General features: G+C 36.7%; 4 protein-coding genes across 5 annotated transcripts; 2 read left to right on the forward strand and 2 right to left on the reverse strand.

Moving 5' to 3' along the window:
• The first annotated feature begins 460 nt into the window (after positions 1 to 460).
• LOC130947297 (auxin-responsive protein IAA32-like) lies at positions 461 to 1,747 on the forward strand. Its single transcript, XM_057875959.1, has 4 exons — positions 461 to 641; positions 813 to 1,025; positions 1,109 to 1,217; positions 1,317 to 1,747. The coding sequence occupies exons 1-4, from the start codon at positions 497 to 499 to the stop codon at positions 1,396 to 1,398; spliced, it is 549 nt and encodes a 182-aa protein (XP_057731942.1). The 5' UTR covers positions 461 to 496; the 3' UTR covers positions 1,399 to 1,747.
• A 945-nt stretch (positions 1,748 to 2,692) lies between these two features.
• Positions 2,693 to 5,384, reverse strand: LOC130947833 (receptor protein kinase-like protein ZAR1). The gene is made up of 2 exons (XM_057876554.1): positions 3,635 to 5,384; positions 2,693 to 3,521 (listed from the first exon to the last, which is right to left on the reverse strand). Exons 1-2 carry the CDS (start codon positions 5,112 to 5,114, stop codon positions 2,866 to 2,868), a joined length of 2,136 nt encoding a protein of 711 aa, XP_057732537.1. The 5' UTR covers positions 5,115 to 5,384; the 3' UTR covers positions 2,693 to 2,865.
• A 2,282-nt stretch (positions 5,385 to 7,666) lies between these two features.
• On the forward strand, positions 7,667 to 11,596 carry LOC130949245 (uncharacterized). The gene is made up of 11 exons (XM_057878019.1): positions 7,667 to 7,989; positions 8,089 to 8,173; positions 8,285 to 8,354; positions 8,793 to 8,853; positions 8,978 to 9,031; positions 9,217 to 9,373; positions 9,467 to 9,554; positions 9,662 to 9,771; positions 10,036 to 10,142; positions 10,929 to 11,039; positions 11,126 to 11,596. The coding sequence occupies exons 1-11, from the start codon at positions 7,780 to 7,782 to the stop codon at positions 11,240 to 11,242; spliced, it is 1,170 nt and encodes a 389-aa protein (XP_057734002.1). The 5' UTR covers positions 7,667 to 7,779; the 3' UTR covers positions 11,243 to 11,596.
• A 2,244-nt stretch (positions 11,597 to 13,840) lies between these two features.
• Positions 13,841 to 18,105, reverse strand: LOC130948764 (alpha,alpha-trehalose-phosphate synthase [UDP-forming] 5-like). 2 transcript variants are annotated; one of them, XM_057877626.1, is made up of 4 exons: positions 17,847 to 18,105; positions 15,277 to 17,299; positions 14,876 to 15,149; positions 13,841 to 14,510 (listed from the first exon to the last, which is right to left on the reverse strand). In XM_057877626.1, exons 2-4 carry the CDS (start codon positions 17,259 to 17,261, stop codon positions 14,202 to 14,204), a joined length of 2,568 nt encoding a protein of 855 aa, XP_057733609.1. In that variant the 5' UTR covers positions 17,262 to 17,299; positions 17,847 to 18,105; the 3' UTR covers positions 13,841 to 14,201. The 2 variants fall into 2 exon arrangements, with proteins under 2 accessions (XP_057733609.1, XP_057733610.1); XM_057877627.1 differs by lacking the exon at positions 17,847 to 18,105 and adding an exon at positions 17,621 to 17,806.
• Positions 18,106 to 18,398: the final 293 nt, after the last annotated feature.

An 18,398-nucleotide genomic window follows, 5' to 3' on the forward strand; every position in this document is an offset into this window, starting at 1 on the left:
TGACTTAATGTTGATATTAAAATTGTACTGTCATGGTGCTTATACCGAGGTGATTAGCACCAGGATTTATAATCATTTACCAATAATCAAGTCTACTTTTATTACAAAAAGCTTACACTTCTTTTGTTGGGATATTTTGAAGATGGAATACATATTGACATGAAGAGCCTGAGGCTCTCAGCAAGTGTAGCAATGTGAGGAAGCAGAATCCGGAGAAACTTACTGTTAGGATCAATTTGGCCATGCCTTGTTCTTGTGCTGTTTTGTTTTTACCTTAGTGTTCCATGTTGGCGGTAACAGAAGATAAGCTTTGTGCATTTAATGATTGATAATGGAGAAACTTTCCTTGTCTTCCATGTGCTCTTGGACATGTCATTTAGATAGTTACTTAGTTTCATCACTCAGATATTTTACTATAAATAGGTTAAGTTCTACCTTGGTCAGCAACACCTACATTTACTGTTTAGCTATTTTAAGTGAAGCAGATATCATCACTATGGATTCAAACACATCAAGCTTTCTTTTGAACTCCTCAACTTTTCACTCAGTTTTCTACCAAGACAAACAGAGTGATGACATCATTGATCTTGGTCTTAGCCTCAAAACTGTTCAACATGAGGCTTCTCATTCTTCTGCCAACTGTATGTTTTTTTCCTCCCCTTATATTTTTTTAAATTCTTTCCCCTTCTTTTTCTCATATTCATCATCATTAACTTGACCAACTAATAAATGTTTACAGTTAAGAGTTTATTTTATTTTATAGTGAGAGATGCTTCCATATGCTGATATAATGAAGTTATGTTTGGATTTAGTGTATGATGATGATATTATGGATTGGCCTCACTCTAATCTCAACCTGAAGAACTCAAGCAAGAACTTTGATGAAGAGATAGAGGGAGTCCAGAGCAATGAGAGATGGGCATATGTGAAGGTGAATATGGATAGGGTTACAATTGGTAGGAAAATTTGCATACTTGATCATGGAGGATACTCAAGTCTAGCTATCCAATTAGAAGACATGTTTGGTAGGCACATTCAATAATGCAGCACTTGCATGATTTTGTTTACTTTTTTATGTTTACATGAATTACCTTGTTGTACAACTCAGGAAGCCAAAGCCTCTCAGGTCTAAGATTGTTCCAACCTGATTCAGAGTACTCATTATTCTACAAAGACAGAGAAGATAATTGGAGGAGTGTAGGTGATGTGCCATGGAAGTAGGTTCTCTCTTCATCAGATACACTAAAATTCCAAAGTGCATGGCATATATACTAATGGAAATTCTAACTTTGGATTTCACTTCCTTTTCTTTACAGAGAGTTTGTAGAATGTGTGAAGAGATTAAGGATTGCAAAAAGGAATGCAGGCCTTGCTTCCTGTTCATCCGGATACATCTAAATTTTGTGTCATTCCTCATGTTGGGTTTCTTCAGTAGAAAGAAACCAAAACTATCTTGATGACCTTTTCTTTTTCTTTTCTTTTTTTAGTTCCTTGATAACTTTATGTTTAGTTGGTGTCTTTCCACATAGAATGTGATGGAATCAGCTTCACTAGAAGCACATGGAATGTTAGAGAATAGAGAGTAAAGCAAGAACTTGATGGAAAATTCTCAAGGTGATTGATTATTAGCATTCATGTGGGCTATTACATATAACACCTTTCGTTTTCTAAATTTCAATTAGTTCACTTTATGGACCCTGGTGTCCACAGTGTTATAACAAATCAATGCCTAGCAACCAGCAATGATTCTCGGGACAAATTGTTGACTATGACAGTCACATATTTATTTGATCATTTCCTTACATTTTCTCTTCACTAAGATAATCAATTCAGTTAAACCATAAATCAAAACACAATTTTATTTTGAGCGTTGAATTCACAACAAATTAACTACCCAAAAACACACAGGATAAATGATATTGCTGTCCCTATCAAAGTCAGAAGAATAATAACACCAATTTGTAGTAAAATCCAAAATGACAGCTAAGATTTTTTCCTACATTGATGGAATTTGTTTCCCCAAAATTTGCGCCACATGGTTTGGTATCCCAAGTCCAACAACATCACAAGTCACAACTAACGTAAAATCATAGAGTAAAATTTATGAATGATGCACTAAGTTTTATTATTCGCATTATATAGCATGGTCTCAATATAATTAATACAAAACTCTTGTAAAATAGTATCATATCCTAGAGAGCCATGCTAACTTGCTAAGCTAATTTTGAACAGAGTGTAGGGATTAGGTACTAGGTAGCTTGACTTTAAGGACTCATTTGCTTTGTCTTTTGCTACTCTTTCATCGAAATATTCTTTTTTAACATTATGCCAAATGTAAATTGAGATAGAACTTAGAACTTGGGTACAAAAGAAGTGACACAATGTAAAGTGTAGTTTGTGACAGATCATGTTTGCCTTTTATTTGTACGTCAAATCAGTTGCAATTATATAATTAATTACAGTTATACAAAACATTATTCCAAGTTTATAATTTTCCGTCAAATCACGTGCTAAGACTAATCTTTCACCAAAATACTGGGTGCAACAAAGGTTGAGACATACCTAGTCACTGGCCTAATAAAAGTTTAATTAGGTGGTTTTACGATGAAGATATTCGCTCAAACAAATTGATCAATAAATAAATAAACAAACAATGAGAAAAATATTAGAGAGATCAATGATTTTTCCTCAAACAAATTGCTTTATTTCTTTACTAGCTAGTACTTTAATCACAAGGGCTTCTTCATACTTCTAGCCAAACCATTGAAAATCCTAGCAGATTGAAGACCTTAAACGAAACCAGAGTGTTAAATTAAAAAGAGAAGCAAAAACTTAAGAAATGAAATGCATTCACAATTTCACAGCTCAATCAGAGGATACAGATAATCTATCCAAAGCATCAAGCACATGCCTCATTGTAGGTCTCTTTTCAGGGCTGCTTTGGACACAAGCCATTGCAATCTTCAACACTGCAATTATCTCCTCTTCCTTATCTGCCTCCTCAGCTAAATATGGGTCCAACACATCTGAGAGTGGCTTCTTCTCCTCAATGCAGAACTGAATCCATTGAACAAGGTCCATTTCCGAGTTACCAACTTGCACAATTGGTAACCTTCCGCTGATAATCTCCAACAAGATCACACCGTATGAATAAACATCCCACTTCTGTGATGGCTTCACCACTTTTAGTGTTTCTGGAGCCTGGTAACCATTCCCCAAGATATTAGGTGTAAGTTCTATGGACAAGCTCCTTTGTCTCTCTTGCGGCTTCTCAGCGGCCACTCGGCTGGATTGCACGGTTGGGGAACCTCCGGCAATATTTGCAAGGCGCCCGAGTCCAAAATCAGATATGTGGGGTTCCATGTTATGTCCAAGAAGGATGTTACTTGGCTTCAGGTCTCCATGAACATACTTTTTGGGGCTAAACTCATGCAGGTAGACCAATCCTTTTGCAGTTCCTTTCATGATTTTCAATCGATAAGACCAAGATAGCGGTCTGAATGTAACTAGTCCAGGCTTCCCTGAAGTAATCAAATGCAACCAAATAGCCAAATGAACAATGTGTCAAACCATAAGTAATTGCAAATTGGTATTGAAGAAAATAATAAAAAGGTTTGTCCATAATGAAACTTACCATGAATTGCAGCAGCCAGGCTTCCATTTGGTATATAATCATATATGAGAAGCTTCTCATCAACAGACCAGTAATAAGCTCTGAGAGTCACAATGTTTGGATGTCTCAACTTTCCTATTGCCTCTACTTCGGTTTGGAACTCTTTGAACCTTTGAGAACCTCCCTCCCCCAATCTTCTCACCGCCAATGCAAGCCCGTCTTCAAGCACCACTTTGTACATAATTCCAATTCCACTCTTCCCAAGAACAAAAGCTGATGCCTTAAGAAGTTCATCCAAATCAAAGGCCACTTGGCTATCTAATGGAACAAGATCATACTGCTCAACATGATCAGACAAGGCCTCAGATTCGTCCTTTCGGAAGCAGAAACACTCTTTACTACTTCCTTTCCTCCCCTTGCTAACACCAATAACATCCTGATCCTGATCAAAACCACAAACCCTTGAATAGCAATAAGAGAACAGAAGACCTAAAAGGCAAATTCCAATCACATCACCCACAACAATGCCAACCACAGCACCCTTAGTTAACCCTTTGTTTTTCTCACTCTTCCCAGAACCATTACCATTATCCTGAGATGAGTCATTATGAGGCATGAACGGGAATGAGGAAGGTGAACTAGCACCTGGAGTGTCAGGGGCACATGAATTCTTCAAAGGAGGGCCACACAGACCAGGATTACCAATAAAAGCAGTTGGTCCTCTATTCATTAAAGCACCATTTTGTGGTATTGGACCATTCAAATTGTTGTAAGTAAGATCAATGTAAACCTTCTCAGGCAAGTTACCAAGGCTAGCTGGTATTAAACCACTAAAATGATTATGAGACAAATCAACAGTTCCTTCAAGGCTAGTTAGATTACCCATGTCTGCAGGAATTGAACCATTGAATTGATTGAAAGAGAGGTCAAGTTTCTCAAGAGAAGAGAAACTAGTACCAAATCCAGCAGGCAAAATGCCAGTGAAATTGTTTCTACTGAGAACAAGGGTTCTGAGCCTCTTGCATTGGACAATTGTAGCAGGCAATGACCCATTGAAGGAATTTTGTGACAGGTCAAGAGTTTGAAGGTACCTGAGATTCTGAATCTCACTGGGAACAGACCCAGAGAAGGAATTGCCATAAAGCACCAAACTTTGCAGCCCCCGAGCTTGAAAAAGCTGAGGAGGCAAGGTTCCAAAGAGCTTGTTGTTCCTGAAGTTGAGGTGGCGGAGCTGGGAGAGAGATCCCAGAGCTGAAGGGAGAGAACCATAAAGTTTCCTTTTTGGGATGCTAATGGAGACAACAGTTTGGTCCTTGCAGGTAATCCCATTCCATGAACAAGGGTTGTCATGGGAAGAATTCCAAGTGACCATGGAGCCTTGTGGGTCTTGAAGGGACTGCTTAAGCGTCAAGAGCACATAGCCTTCGGCATTGAGGGAATTAACAAGAGGTGCAAGAGAGTTGCAGCAAAGAAGAAAGAAAAGCAGAAGGAAAGGGGACATGTCCTCCAACTTAGTGACCGTTGGAGCAAATCCAAGAACTTACACAAGAAAAAGCAAGGAAGAAGAAGAAGAAGCAGCAGCAGCAGCTGGTTGAGGGGGGTTGATTCTGTGTTGTGTGTTTGTTACAGAGAAAAGAAAAAGGCAGGAGGAAGACGACAACGGAGGAGAGAGAATAAAGAAGCAGTGTGTTGTGTTGAAGAGTGGGAAAGCAATGGAAAAAAAGAAGACTTTTTTGGGGTTGGGGAGTGCAGAGAGAGAGAGCTGCTAAGTTTGGTGACTACTCACTAGAGTGCCAGCACGGACAACTCACGCGATACCTTTCTATCTTTATAGTTTTGTATTCAATTGGATTCTTACTCCATATATCTATCAAATTTGTATGAAAATTGCTTCACGTTTTGAGCTTTTACATGTCTGTGGTCTTCTGGTTAGGGGACTTGGCACTTGTTACAATGCATGGAATGGAGACCACATCACACACACATACGTTATTATTCCTATTTATTTCCCTACATCGTATCAGAACCGTTACTTACTAAATAACTGCTTTTTACTTTTTACACATTTATTACACAATTATATATTTAGAAAAAATATATTTTTTAATATTGTCTCACTGTATTTTTCCTTCTATATTACAGATTGATAGAATAGAAGTAACGGGAATGGGAATGGGAGCGTGAGCCCGCCACTATGGTCAATCATAACAAGCGTCTCATTGCCCTTTACAGCCCAAGGTCATTATAACAAGAAGAATAAACAAATATTATTGCCTGCGTTCTACACTAAAATCGCTTAAATACACAGAATTAGAGATCCATCAAAATCTATATGGTGGAACGATGCGATAGAGGGGCCAAATTTAAAAACTTTAGGGGACCAAACTAAAAATTATGTATAATTTACATGTAAAATCTGAAGATGGCCCCCCTTTAGACGAACAAGGCTCTACCACCATTGTTATAGCTTATACTTATTTAAAATTATCAAATATAGTTGTTAACACTTGACACATTTAACAAGATAATGCTTTGTGTTCTTTTTAACAAGATAATGTTTTTTCAAACACAAGTGCCTACCCCCTACTCCTGTGGGCTTGGCCCTTTTCTGTTTGTCGTAAACTGTCATCTATCCATATCCCAAAACAACAAAAAACTAGTGCCTTAACACCACACACTACACTCCAAAAGTCCAAATAAAAAAGTGGGGAAACAAAAACGAAAAAGCTGTTTTTACCAAAAAAAAAACGAAAAAGCTAAAAAGTACACTTATATATACCACCATGTTAAACCAAGTTTGGTTGGTCTAATAGTTAGCTCACTAGTCCGCTTAAGCAAGTGTCGGGTTCGAATCCCGCCTTGTGTATGCAGTAACTCATTGGCCAACAACAAACCCTTAAATGGAGCTCAGTACCGCGGCAGATTAGTCCTTGATCTGCCGAGTTGGGGAATACCGTGGAAACAAAAAAAAAAAATATACCACCATGTTACATATATACTAAAAGTCTAAAATTAATTATTAATATAAAATATATATTAAAAATAAATTAAATAATATATATTTATATATAAATATATAATAGATAATTTTAGTATATAAATAATATTTTTGAACATGTGGAAAAGATAGTTGAATCGCGTCTCAAGTGGTTTGGACATGTGGGAAGAAGACCGATAGAACATCCAGTCAGGAGGGTGGATGAGATGGAAGATGGACAAAGAGCGAAAAGCAGAGGAAGACCTAAGAAGACCATCCGTGAGGTGGTCAAACGAGATCTACATGTAAACGGTCTCTCTGTAGACATGATACATGACAGAGCACAATGGCGTCGTTTGATTCATGTAGCCGACCCCACTTAGTGGGACAAGACTTTGTTGTTGTTGTATATATATATATATAATATAAGTATCAAAGACTAAATTAAGTGAAGGGTCAAACTATTTAGTCACTTAACTTTTACCTAATAAACTAATTCTAATACCTTATTAGTTTAAGAATAATACTATATATTTAAATTTTTTATAAATTAAATTTAATTAAATTAGTCTAATATAATAATAATTAATTATAATTAATATTATTTTAAATTTTATTATTTAGATTAATTAAAATTAATTTATAACAAAATTTAGATATATAATATTACTCTTAATATAAAATACTATATGTGATAAATCAGTTACATATTAATACTCATAACACTTTTGACTATTTTTTTATAAAAATTTAGATATAATTAACTTTACATAAAATTAATAGTTAAAATTAATTAAATAATTTTATTAATTTAACTATATTTGAATTTTATTTTATAGAAAAATTTAGGAAGTTAGCACTTTTTTAACGGCCAGTATTTAGCCATCAAAACAAAAAAAGTAATCTTCTATCATTAAATATTAATTTCACATTATTAAAAATATTATTACAAAACACAAAACTTGCTAATTCCTAACACTCTTTTTATTTTATTTTATTTTATTTGGCCATATCTTAATTTTGAGTATGGCCTTAAATTTGGAAGGGTCAAGTCAACATGGAATTAACTGGATAGGTTTCCCGACGAGAGAGTCAACCTCTCAACATAGCAAACGGAGGACGTCGTCGTTTTGAGAATAAAATGACAAAAACGACAGATGATAGTTTAGTTGCGACGAATTGAAGGTCGATGGCGCTGGAGAAAATGACGGAAGTTTGCGTGCGAGTGCGAGGTGCAGTTGAAGCCATTCATTCTTGTCCATACCAAACCGTCCTTTACCTCGCTGGTGGAGCTTCTCAGCTTCTCGCCTGGCTGCTATCAGTTCCAGGTGCTTCAAATACCGTCCTTGAAGCTCTGGTTCCTTATTCCAGGATCTCCATGATTCAGTTACTTGCGAAGGTCCCTTCTTTCATTTCATCCCTATTCTTCTTCTTCTCTCGCTAACCTACTTTTCTATTTCACTTTTCTTATCTAATTTGTTATTTTTTTTTTGTGTAGATTCCATCCCAGTTTTGCAGTCAACAGACTGCTGAAGATATGGCTTTGTTGGCTTACAATCGTGCTCTTAAGCTCTCCAAGCCAGGTTTTTTTTTAAATCACTTATCTGATAATTATAGTGTTTGTGGCAGAATTCGATGAAATGTTTCTTACAGTTATGAACTAATGTATTATGCATTTACTTGTTGGTGATTAGGATCCCCTGTTGTTGGTGTGGGATTCACTGGTTCTTTGGCTACCACTCGTTCTAAACTTGGAGAACACAGGTATTATCTACTTTTATATACCATCTACAAAAGTGATTGATCAACATCACTATATCTTTATGCACCTCCTGAATGGTTCTTTTATCTTGTTTATGCCAATAAACTGAATTATGCAACACACAACCTACTGTAATAGTGTAATGAAACTAACCCAGAAGACAAGCTGCTGGAACCTTTTGGAAGCAATTAAATATTGAAGTTTAGTTCTCACTTTTCAAGCCAGTAGTAGACTGCACAAGTTCAACAATATGCAAAATACTATTATCTACTACAACAGAAATTAGTTGATAAAGCACCAACTTGGTTTGATATTAACATATGAACAATGATACAAAGCTTATGTTCTACCACATTAGGCTTATTATTAGACCACTTTAGCTTGCTATCATCTAGCTGGAGGACTAGTACCATCTGAACTTCTTTTATGTTCATTTCTAGATTTTATATGTCGACAAGAACCGCTGACCGACTTTGGATTTCAGGAGTGACCCTTACTAAGGTATTGTTACCCATACCCTCATCTTTGTTCTCTATGGTGGGTCTTAACATAATATAAACATGTGATAATCACGTGGTTCAAGTGCTGATTTAGACTGATCCACTTTGCAAACTTTCTAATTTAGGGTCTTCATACTAGAGAAGAAGAGGACAGAGTTTCCAGTCAACTTTTGCTCAAGGTGTGTTAAAGGTGTGAAGAAAAGTTGTCATTTTTATTGTTGTTTATTTGCAGTTATGAGTTGTTTATTTTCTTTTATTCATTATTATTGTTCTTACCTTTTGAGGTTATGCATAAGAATCTTGGAGTCTAAATTTGTCTTAATTTTTTTTTACTCGGTTTTTTGAATTTCTGTTTTGTTTCTAGGCTATTGCAAAGGCATGCAAAGTTCCAGCGACCTCTATGCCTGATTTCAGTGAATCAGTTGTAACTGAAGAATGTGAAAAGCAATTCAATGAAGAGCAAGAGTTAGAACAACTTATAAATGGTCAAATAGGCTTTAAAATCTATCCATTTTCAAGTGGTACGGTTAAATGTTTCAGGTGTATCAACATTAATGCAGTTAAGATTATATTCACCTCTTTTATTGGTTATTTTTTTAATCTTTTGCTTTCAGAGATACCAGCAGAAAGGAAAATAATTCTACCAGGTTCTTTTAATCCATTACACGAAGGGCATTTGAAGCTCATGGAAGTTGCTAGTCGGTAGATACACTCTTTCTATTCATAAAAAATGCTCATTTTTTTTTAATTTAGGGGCTTATAATGGTATCTAATTCAAAAAATGACGTAGTAAGAATACTTATATGCAGCGTTTGTGGTGATGGCTATCCATGCTTTGAACTATCTGCTGTTAATGCAGATAAACCCCCATTATCAGTGTCTCAGATCAAAGATCGTGTCAAACAATTTGAAAAAGTTGGTGAGATTAATTTTTCCCTCATATTGGTTCGAAGTGCACAAGTTTTTGGAATGGGCTCTTTGGCCTTTTTATTTGCTATATAATCAGTTCTACTACTCAAATTGTGAATCTAATATCACTGATGCACCTCCGTTTTGGAAGATGGCATATATGCTCTCCACTTATTTTATTTTACTTGTTACATACTTATATGTGAACTTTTTTTATTTGTCTTTGTTTGATGTTCTGCTTAAAGCCATAATGATTTCTCTTCTTCCATTGCAGGAAAGACAGTAATTATATCCAATCAGCCTTTTTTTTATAAGAAGGCCGAACTTTTTCCGGGCAGTGCTTTTGTAATTGGTGCTGACACAGCTGTGAGACTTATCAATGTATGTATGAAATTACATTAATGCTGACATAAACTTCGCAATGCAACTTGCAATATATGGTTCATGTGATATTCCTGAAACTGACTGACTTTTTTGAAACAAATTGTGTATGTTTTTTTAAGTAAATTCGCGACATATGTTGCTTGAGTTTTGTGTACATCGAAATTGCTATTTGTCCTTGGATAAACTTTGAGGTTTCAGGTGTATAAGCTGAGATAGAAGAATGACTTTGTGAAAGTTTTGTGGGACTTCAAATATATAGAGCGAAATTTTAATATATCTAGGCAGTCTTTAAAGTTGACATATATGCCCCATTGGCATTGGTGAAGTGATGAAGAATTTGGTTTGGCAAAGATGTAGCAGAGGTTACAGTAGTTTAGGTTAAATGGGATAAGGTAAAGGGGTATTTCTTCCAGCCATATTTTGATTAGGACCACCCAATGAAGCAGATAGGGTGCTTAACCTACTTGGTTGTAACTTATTTTTGATACCTAAGTCTTGTGAATATCCTCTTGAAAATAATTAAAGTTCAGTTAACAAATGTAATTATGTATTCATAGAATCAAATGAGTAGCAAAGAAGGAAACAAATGAACATAGGAAGAAAGAACAGTAGACGGGGCATTCGCTATTTTCCATGACTTAAGGGCAAATAAGAACACTGACGTTACCCTTACCTAACACTCAGTTTGTATGTCTAGTTATAGAGTAAGTGTGCTCTTCTGTTGCTTCAATATATTTTATTAGCCAAACTCTTGAAATTTCTTCATCTTACTTACCCTTGCAGCCTAAATATTATGATGGAGGCTACAACAAGATGTTGAAGATACTCCTAGGTTGTAAAGAAACAGGATGTACCTTTGTTGTGGCTGGTCGGAATGTAGATGGTGTTTTCAAGGTATCACTTCATATATCTCTAATCTTGACATTCTTCTTTTTCACCTTCAAGTTTTTTTGAGGCTATTATATTGTGTGGTGCAACAGGTTCTTGATGATATTGATGTTCCAGAGGAACTGAAAGACATGTTCATTTCCATTCCATCTGAACAGTTCCGCATGGATATATCCTCCACTGAGCTAAGAAAACGAAGTGGAATGTAGAAATCTTATTGCTAAAAATCAACTTTTGTATAGTCCAGAATGAAATCACTTACCACAATGAAGCATGAAACTGTCAGAGTCTACACGTTACAAGTTATTTGTGTGCATCAGACAAGTACCTATTTGGCTATTTCTCATGTAAGACACCTATCTAGCAGAGTCATAGAGACGTGTCTGTATCACTGCCCATGTCTTCGAATGGTTGATGACTTTTTACATACTACATATCTATCTTTTGGGGTTTTCTTTTTATAGTTAGTACTTGATTGTTAAAAGAATTTTAAAAAATAAAATTGCTGTTATGTACTTATGTACTTATATTCATTGCATAATTTGCATTGAAATTTCTTAAAATGTCTATTTTTCAGTCAGATTTTAATCATTGATTCATTGTTATATAGATTCATCAGTTTCTGCTGGAACAAAAAGATTACAGTAGAGAGAATAACAAGACTTGGCCTTGTACAATCATTCACGGTGCCTCATACTAAGTATAATAGTATATTAATTTTGAAATACAATGAAAAACAATAAACAAGCATGCATGATTGCATGCCTCCTTCGGTTCAGGCTGAGATATCATATGAAGAGGGAACAGACAGGTTCAACCACCACAGCCTGCACCACAGCCTGCGCCACAGCCGGCCCCACCGCACCCAGTGGTGCACGCTGAGCCATTCCCATAGTTGGCTGCATCGGCTCTGGATGATTTTTTGGGTACTCCATCTGCACAGAACAAAATGATAACTGCAAAAAGAGACAGGGTTGCTAATATAGCCCACAACAGAAAAACCAGTCTTCCAAGCTCTTCACCATAGCTGTCACTATCACCTTGACCTTGGTATCCTGTGTATTCCATCTCTTTCCATAGCCTCACCATCTTTCTATGAATCTCCTGATTCTATGTGCAAATGCAACCCAGCTTATAAAAGGGATAATTGCTGTTCTTCGAGAACTATGAAGAGGTGATGAGAAAAAGTCTCTGATCTAAGGATATGGCACAAAGGAAAAAGAAGGTGAATGATTATAGGATTTATCCAGTTGACCTAGTTGACTCACATGAATAAAAATGTCTGCACCTTTTTTTTCTTGGTTGAGGGTATCTAATTTCCAGCATGTGTGTGCCAATTATGTGCACGTTGGTTTGCAGTGGCAGACTGGCAGGGTCTCCAGTTAAATCTTATCCTGTGGGCTATATAGCTAACAAAAAAGTGAACGACCAATAGAATAAAGTCCTTCTCTTTGCTAAAATATCAAAGTTTTCACATTCATTTGTATTGACTACTTTAATAAAGATATTAAAAATATTTTTTTTAAGATGTTCACACATGTTATGTTATTATTGGATATTTTTATTAAATTAGTTAATAATTTACTTTTTATCCTAATTTTTTGTTTTTGGATATTTAAATTCCTAAAAATTTCAAAATACAATTAAATCCCTAAAAAAAATTGAATTTATTGTTATTGTTATAAAAAAATCGGTTTTATTCTAATTTGTTAAGAAATTAAAAAATAACCAGTTCATTAATACGTCCAATAATAATGCGACAAATAAATGTCCTTACAAAAAAATCGTGTCTTTATAGGAGCATCCCCTTCATTTATTGCCACTTGTCACTTCAAAATTTGGTCACAGCCAACCTCAACCCTGTTTCGCAGATATCTAAAAACTGTCTATAAACCTAACTGTTTAATTGTTTGGTCAGATACCTAACTGATTTATTCCTGTTATACTTAAAACCAATTGTACGGAAATTTGTGCGTAGGTAGGACTATAACTGAAAAAGATTAAAAGAGGGAAAAAATAAGAGAAAAAAGGACTTGCCTTTGGAAATGTTCTCGTGCGGCAAGCTTTGAGAGAGGTATAGGTTTCCAAAGAATGGCGGCTGTGGGTCAAAAAGAGTGAAATAAGTACAATACAATTCGGAGTTAATGAGGTACCTTTTACAAACTTAGGGTTTTGTATTTATCGAGGGTGAGTGATTGAGATATTTTTTTTGATATTTTGGTAACCACCCTCAATTTGTTTCGATTTAGTTTTGTTAGGTAGTGTTTGTTTCCAGGTACTGAGACAGAGACTGAGAGACTGAGATTCAGTATTGTGTTTGTTAGTTTAGAGACTGGTACTAAAATTTCTGTCTCTGTCTCTAAAATTTCAGTATTTCAGTACCTCCAAAAAGTAGGGACGCAGGGGACTGAAATTTTTAGAGATGGAGATTGAAACTTTAATAACATTTTATACCTATAATACTTTCATTTCAATTAATTAATTCTAATTTTACCATTTGTACAAATTAAATTAGAGTTTCATTCTTGTTTCAATTCCTGTCTCTCATTTTGCACCAAACAGAATACTGAGATTTGTTTCAATCCCTGTCTCTTAGTCTTTGTCTCTCAATCTCAGTCTTTCTGTCTCTGTCTCTCCACCAAACGCTACCTTATAGTCTGAAATTCTCTAAATAGGTCTCAGTCTTATTTATTTTATTCAAATTCTGCTTTATAAGTATAATTAGGTCGGGTTATAGCTAATGGATGAGAAAATAAAGATATTCAAGAGCTTGCAAATACAAGTAGCACTACTAATCTACTGATATGTCTGCCTAAAAGTATACTTGATAAACTCTCACAATGTAACATTGGTTCCTGATCAAGAATCGCATTATACACCAGAATGGTCATGCTGGAACCAATAATTGACATAAGAAACAATCACAAACAATACAATTATCTACTTGCACCGTACTCCTAAAAAAGTTGTTATGTACTTGCAAAACATCCTAGATAATCGAAGTTGCTACAATCTTGACATTTATCAAGGATCGACCTGGAGAGACTAGGATCTCAATAAATGAAGACAATTCAGCCAGCAAATCATATATATAGATATCAATAAATATGAACCACACTATCTCAGTATAGATAAATACACTAGGGCCTATGACATATGTGCTACAAATCAGGATGCTACATGAGGAGGCTGTGGAGAACTTGTAACAGACTGCTCTGAAGCATTGGCAAGCCCCTGCAACATTCTCAGAATCTCACTTGTATCTTCCAAGTAATACTTGGCCTTGCTCGGCTTCTGACCGACGGTGCAAGGAAACACCTCTGCGACCGGAGACAGGGATGCCCTTGCATTCATTATGACACCAAACATGTCCTCATCTGACCTGTCATCTCCAATGCATAGAACAAAATCTGGGATCACTCCCATTTGTTGCATTGTTAAGAGAAGGCGTTCTGCAACAATACCCTTGCTCACTCCCTGTCCCATAAACAGCACATAAAAAATATAGTCAACCCCAAAAGGGTGAACCACAGCCTAGAAAAATAAGATTCAATGCTGGAAGTTGGAACATGTTGCATTTTTTAAGTTCCAAAACAAAGAAACCATAGAAATGATAGCACTAGCAATGAATGGGAATCATGTGTCCATGACAGACATAACAAATGATAGAACAAGCAGGTTTTTTGTCTTTCCTCTCATTATACGGCTCACAAGCCACAAGCTTGAAGAGTAACAACAATAACAGAGCATTATCCAAGAAGCCAGAACAATAAAATGCATACATAATATGACCAAATGTTTACTAATATTGTGATATGAAACATGGAGCTTTTACAACTGACCTGAGGTTTGACTTCCACGATGTGAGGACTACTTTTAACAGAAACAGGCTCATTGGCAAGAACACTTTCCAGATGATCCAGAAGCTCCTTAGCCTGGCATGAACCGAAATCTCGGTCTGCAAACTCATAATTCCAAACAAGAGCAGTTTCTTTGGTCTCTATGTTAGAACCATCAGTTGTTTCCGTGTACAACTGCATTACTGGCTCGGCAATCTGCTTCCAGTCGAAATCCGGCACAGAAACACATTCTTCCCAGTCTGCATTATGATTTGTCCTGAAAACAAAAGAAAAAAAAGATAAACTATTTAATTTGAGCAAGGTTCACCTAGGAAAAGCCCTTATTTTATTCTTCTTCAACAATCCGCAATCACCATAACCATGCAGAAAGAAAAAGGACATACCTCACGAAATAACCATGCTCTGCTGCAACTCCAAGCCTTTCACAAGAGGAAAACCAGTCAGTAAGAGTTTTTCTCTCCTTTCCACTTACAATGAAAACACAATTCTTGGTGTCCTTGCACAAGCTGTTCAAGATGGCAACAGCCTCAGTGCTAGGTGTTGTACTAATTGAACCGGGCTGCATCATGGTACCATCATAATCCAAAAGAATGGCTCGGTGTTTGGTCCTCTTATAAGCTGATACAATATGTTCCACTGATAGCTTTCTAAAGTTTGGATCCAAAGCAATAACCCGAAATCCTAAACCAAAGCCAATTCCCCAGCATCTCCTTCTCAGATGATCCCTACATGCCCTTTCCAGATCCTGCAAGAAGCTCCGCGCCCAATATGCAACATCATGAGTACTGACATACCTATAATGCTTCTCGTGGCGCATCTGTTTTTCGGACTCTGGGACGATAAGTGCCGAATCCATTGCTTCAGCAACAGCATCAATATTCCAGGGATTCACTCTAATTGCCCCACTTAATGATGGGGAGCAGCCAATGAACTCAGACACCACCAGCATGCTCTTCTTTTGGGTAAATGAGCTTGTCCCTAGAATCTTATCTATCTTGTCACTTCCTTGTCTACAAATGATGTATTCATAGGGTATAAGGTTCATACCATCTCTCACTGCGGTAACAAGGCAACATTCAGCTATCACATAATAAGCTATCCTCTCATAAAACTGAAGTGGCGTATCGATCAATATTACAGGTGTGTATCCAGGCCTTCCAAATGTACTATTGATCCTTTTCACTGTGGCATAAGTTTCACTCTGGACCTCCTGTACATCTTTCCCACGGCCTCTTGCAGGGTTTGCAATTTGGACCAAGACAACCCTGCCCCTCTTGTCAGGATGTTGTAAAAGCAACTGTTCCATAGCCAAGAGTTTTAAGCTGATTCCTTTAAAGATATCCATGTCGTCAACCCCAAGCATCACAGTTTGACCTCTGAACTTGTTTTGTAACTCTTCAACCTTGTTTTCCGTCTCAGGAAGATTCATGACTGACTGAAGCTGCCCTATGTGAATCCCAACAGGAAGAATCTTAATGCTTACTGTTCTTCCATAGTACTCGAGACCAATGTAGCCCCGCTTGGATTGATAGGAAAGGCCAAGCATTCTACTGCAGCAAGAAAGGAAATGCCTCGCATAATCGAAAGTATGAAATCCAATAAGGTCAGAATTCAAAAGAGCTCTAAGAAGCTCATCCCTAACTGGGAGGGTTCGGTATATCTCGGAAGAAGGGAATGGACTGTGAAGGAAGAATCCTAGCCTTGCCCTATTGAACCTCTTTCTCAGAAATGTTGGAAGAACCATGAGATGGTAATCATGAACCCATACAAAATCATCATCAGGGCTAATGACTTCCATTACTTTATCAGCAAATATCTTGTTAACAGAAACATAAGCTTGCCAAAGGGACCTATCAAATCGACCACCGAGATCAGGCGAGAGCGGAAGCATGTAGTGAAACAAAGGCCACAGATGCTGTTTGCAAAATCCGTGATAGAATTTGGTAAAAAGCTCTGGAGGGAGGAAAGTGGGAACACATTTGAATGTGTCAAGCAAGTTCTGAGCAACATCATCTTGCTCGCTCGGCTCGATTTCTTCCTTCAGACAACCAATATAAATAGTTTCTACATCTTCACCAAGACCATCTTTGAGCTGCAAAAGAAGAGAGTCCTCGTCCCATGTGAAGTCCCACGTACCATCGTCTTTTCTTTGTGCCTTTAATGGAAGCTGGTTACCTACAATGATCATCCTATCTTGAGAGATTGAGGATGGAGCGTCCGAACCAGCACTGTTGCTTGCCTCGTCGTCTAGCTCAGACAGCACTCCGGCAACAGTTGCCACTCGAGGAAGCCTTTTCTTTTCGCGGCTGAAAGTCGGCGAGTCACACGAAGTAAGCTCTAACAAATTAGAATATGACCTTGAAACCATTTCGTTGATGACCAAGCTTTAGATTGATTATCACAATCCTGAAAACAACCACAAGGAGGATGCAATTTCAGAAATCTGCAAACATCTTAACTATCATAATATCCCCCTAATTAACTAAAAGTCCAGCAAAATCAATATCACATAGTGGCTTTTCTTGATTTCTTCACTCCTCAGGTGGCTTGAAAGTGAGTCAATTAGTAAGTACCTAGCAGACAAATTATATTTCAACAGAAAAAACAACCTATCTATAACAACAATTTGAGAAAACCCAAGGTAGAGCATATGAATCTGCTGATAAAATTCACCTAGGAGCTAAATCTGATAAAAACACCAACTACAACAATGAGTTTTCCACCTACCAAGAGAATCATGTAGTAAGTAGATGACTTTGAACACATAAAAGGGGATCGATTCAAACAGCAAGAGACATACAAATGCAAGGTTAAACCATCCTCAAGGATTGGGGGTAAAAGCTCAAAAGAAGCTGAAGTAGCAAATGAAATGAATGAGCAGAGAAGCAGCTCTTGAAAACAGCAATGAAGCACAAGGTGAACAAAAAACAAAACAAAACAACAAAAATCATACCTAGAAAGTGAAAGGTGGAGTAAGAGTTGGTAGATGAGATTGACAGACACCAAAGATTCCTTTCTCTGTTCTCTTGTCTTCTGAGTCACACCACACAACACAACACAACACAACACAACACAAGGCCGCAACCTTGAGAGAGTGAGAGAACAATGGCGTCAAGTAGGGAATACCTTTTCCTTCACTTTTCTTTCTCTACACAAACACCAACTTCATTCATTTTTCATTATTTTTTAATATTCATTTCAATGATATTTATATGTGTCTTTTGGAACCAACACAAACTAGATGTCTTTATACAAAGAACTTGATTCTCTTTCTCTTCTTTCTTTCTTTCTTTCACGCGCACACACTCACTCACTCACTCTACAATCTACATCCCTTAACCAGGGTTACTTTTCCTTAATCACTAGTTAACTCCATCTTAAATAATTACTAATACCCCTCAAGGCTCAAAGTTTCACAGTTAAATAGCGCGTGTAATCCACCACCATTCATCTCAGTTTTCCATTCCCAGCATTGCATAGATTCCCTTGTTTTTACAGATTTCAT

This window comes from Arachis stenosperma, chromosome 9 (assembly GCF_014773155.1).
Source record: "Arachis stenosperma cultivar V10309 chromosome 9, arast.V10309.gnm1.PFL2, whole genome shotgun sequence".
NCBI lineage: Eukaryota > Viridiplantae > Streptophyta > Magnoliopsida > Fabales > Fabaceae > Arachis > Arachis stenosperma.

Bases quoted from the DNA above. Each gene is read 5' to 3' on its own strand.
- LOC130947297 (XM_057875959.1), top strand. From the start codon at position 497: ATGGATTCAAACACATCAAGCTTTCTTTTGAACTCCTCAACTTTTCAC. The intron at 642-812 runs GTATGTTTTTTT...GTTTGGATTTAG, and splicing joins TTCTCATTCTTCTGCCAACT to TGTATGATGATGATATTATG. The intron at 1,026-1,108 runs GTAGGCACATTC...TGTACAACTCAG, and splicing joins CCAATTAGAAGACATGTTTG to GAAGCCAAAGCCTCTCAGGT.
- LOC130947833 (XM_057876554.1), bottom strand. From the start codon at position 5,114: ATGTCCCCTTTCCTTCTGCTTTTCTTTCTTCTTTGCTGCAACTCTCTT. The intron at 3,522-3,634 runs GTAAGTTTCATT...TGATTACTTCAG, and splicing joins CCTGGCTGCTGCAATTCATG to GGAAGCCTGGACTAGTTACA.
- LOC130949245 (XM_057878019.1), top strand. From the start codon at position 7,780: ATGGCGCTGGAGAAAATGACGGAAGTTTGCGTGCGAGTGCGAGGTGCA. The intron at 8,854-8,977 runs GTATTGTTACCC...TTTCTAATTTAG, and splicing joins CAGGAGTGACCCTTACTAAG to GGTCTTCATACTAGAGAAGA. The intron at 9,032-9,216 runs GTGTGTTAAAGG...TTTTGTTTCTAG, and splicing joins CCAGTCAACTTTTGCTCAAG to GCTATTGCAAAGGCATGCAA.
- LOC130948764 (XM_057877626.1), bottom strand. From the start codon at position 17,261: ATGGTTTCAAGGTCATATTCTAATTTGTTAGAGCTTACTTCGTGTGAC. The intron at 15,150-15,276 runs GTATGTCCTTTT...TTTTGTTTTCAG, and splicing joins GAGCATGGTTATTTCGTGAG to GACAAATCATAATGCAGACT. The intron at 14,511-14,875 runs GTCAGTTGTAAA...TTTATGGGACAG, and splicing joins TCGTGGAAGTCAAACCTCAG to GGAGTGAGCAAGGGTATTGT.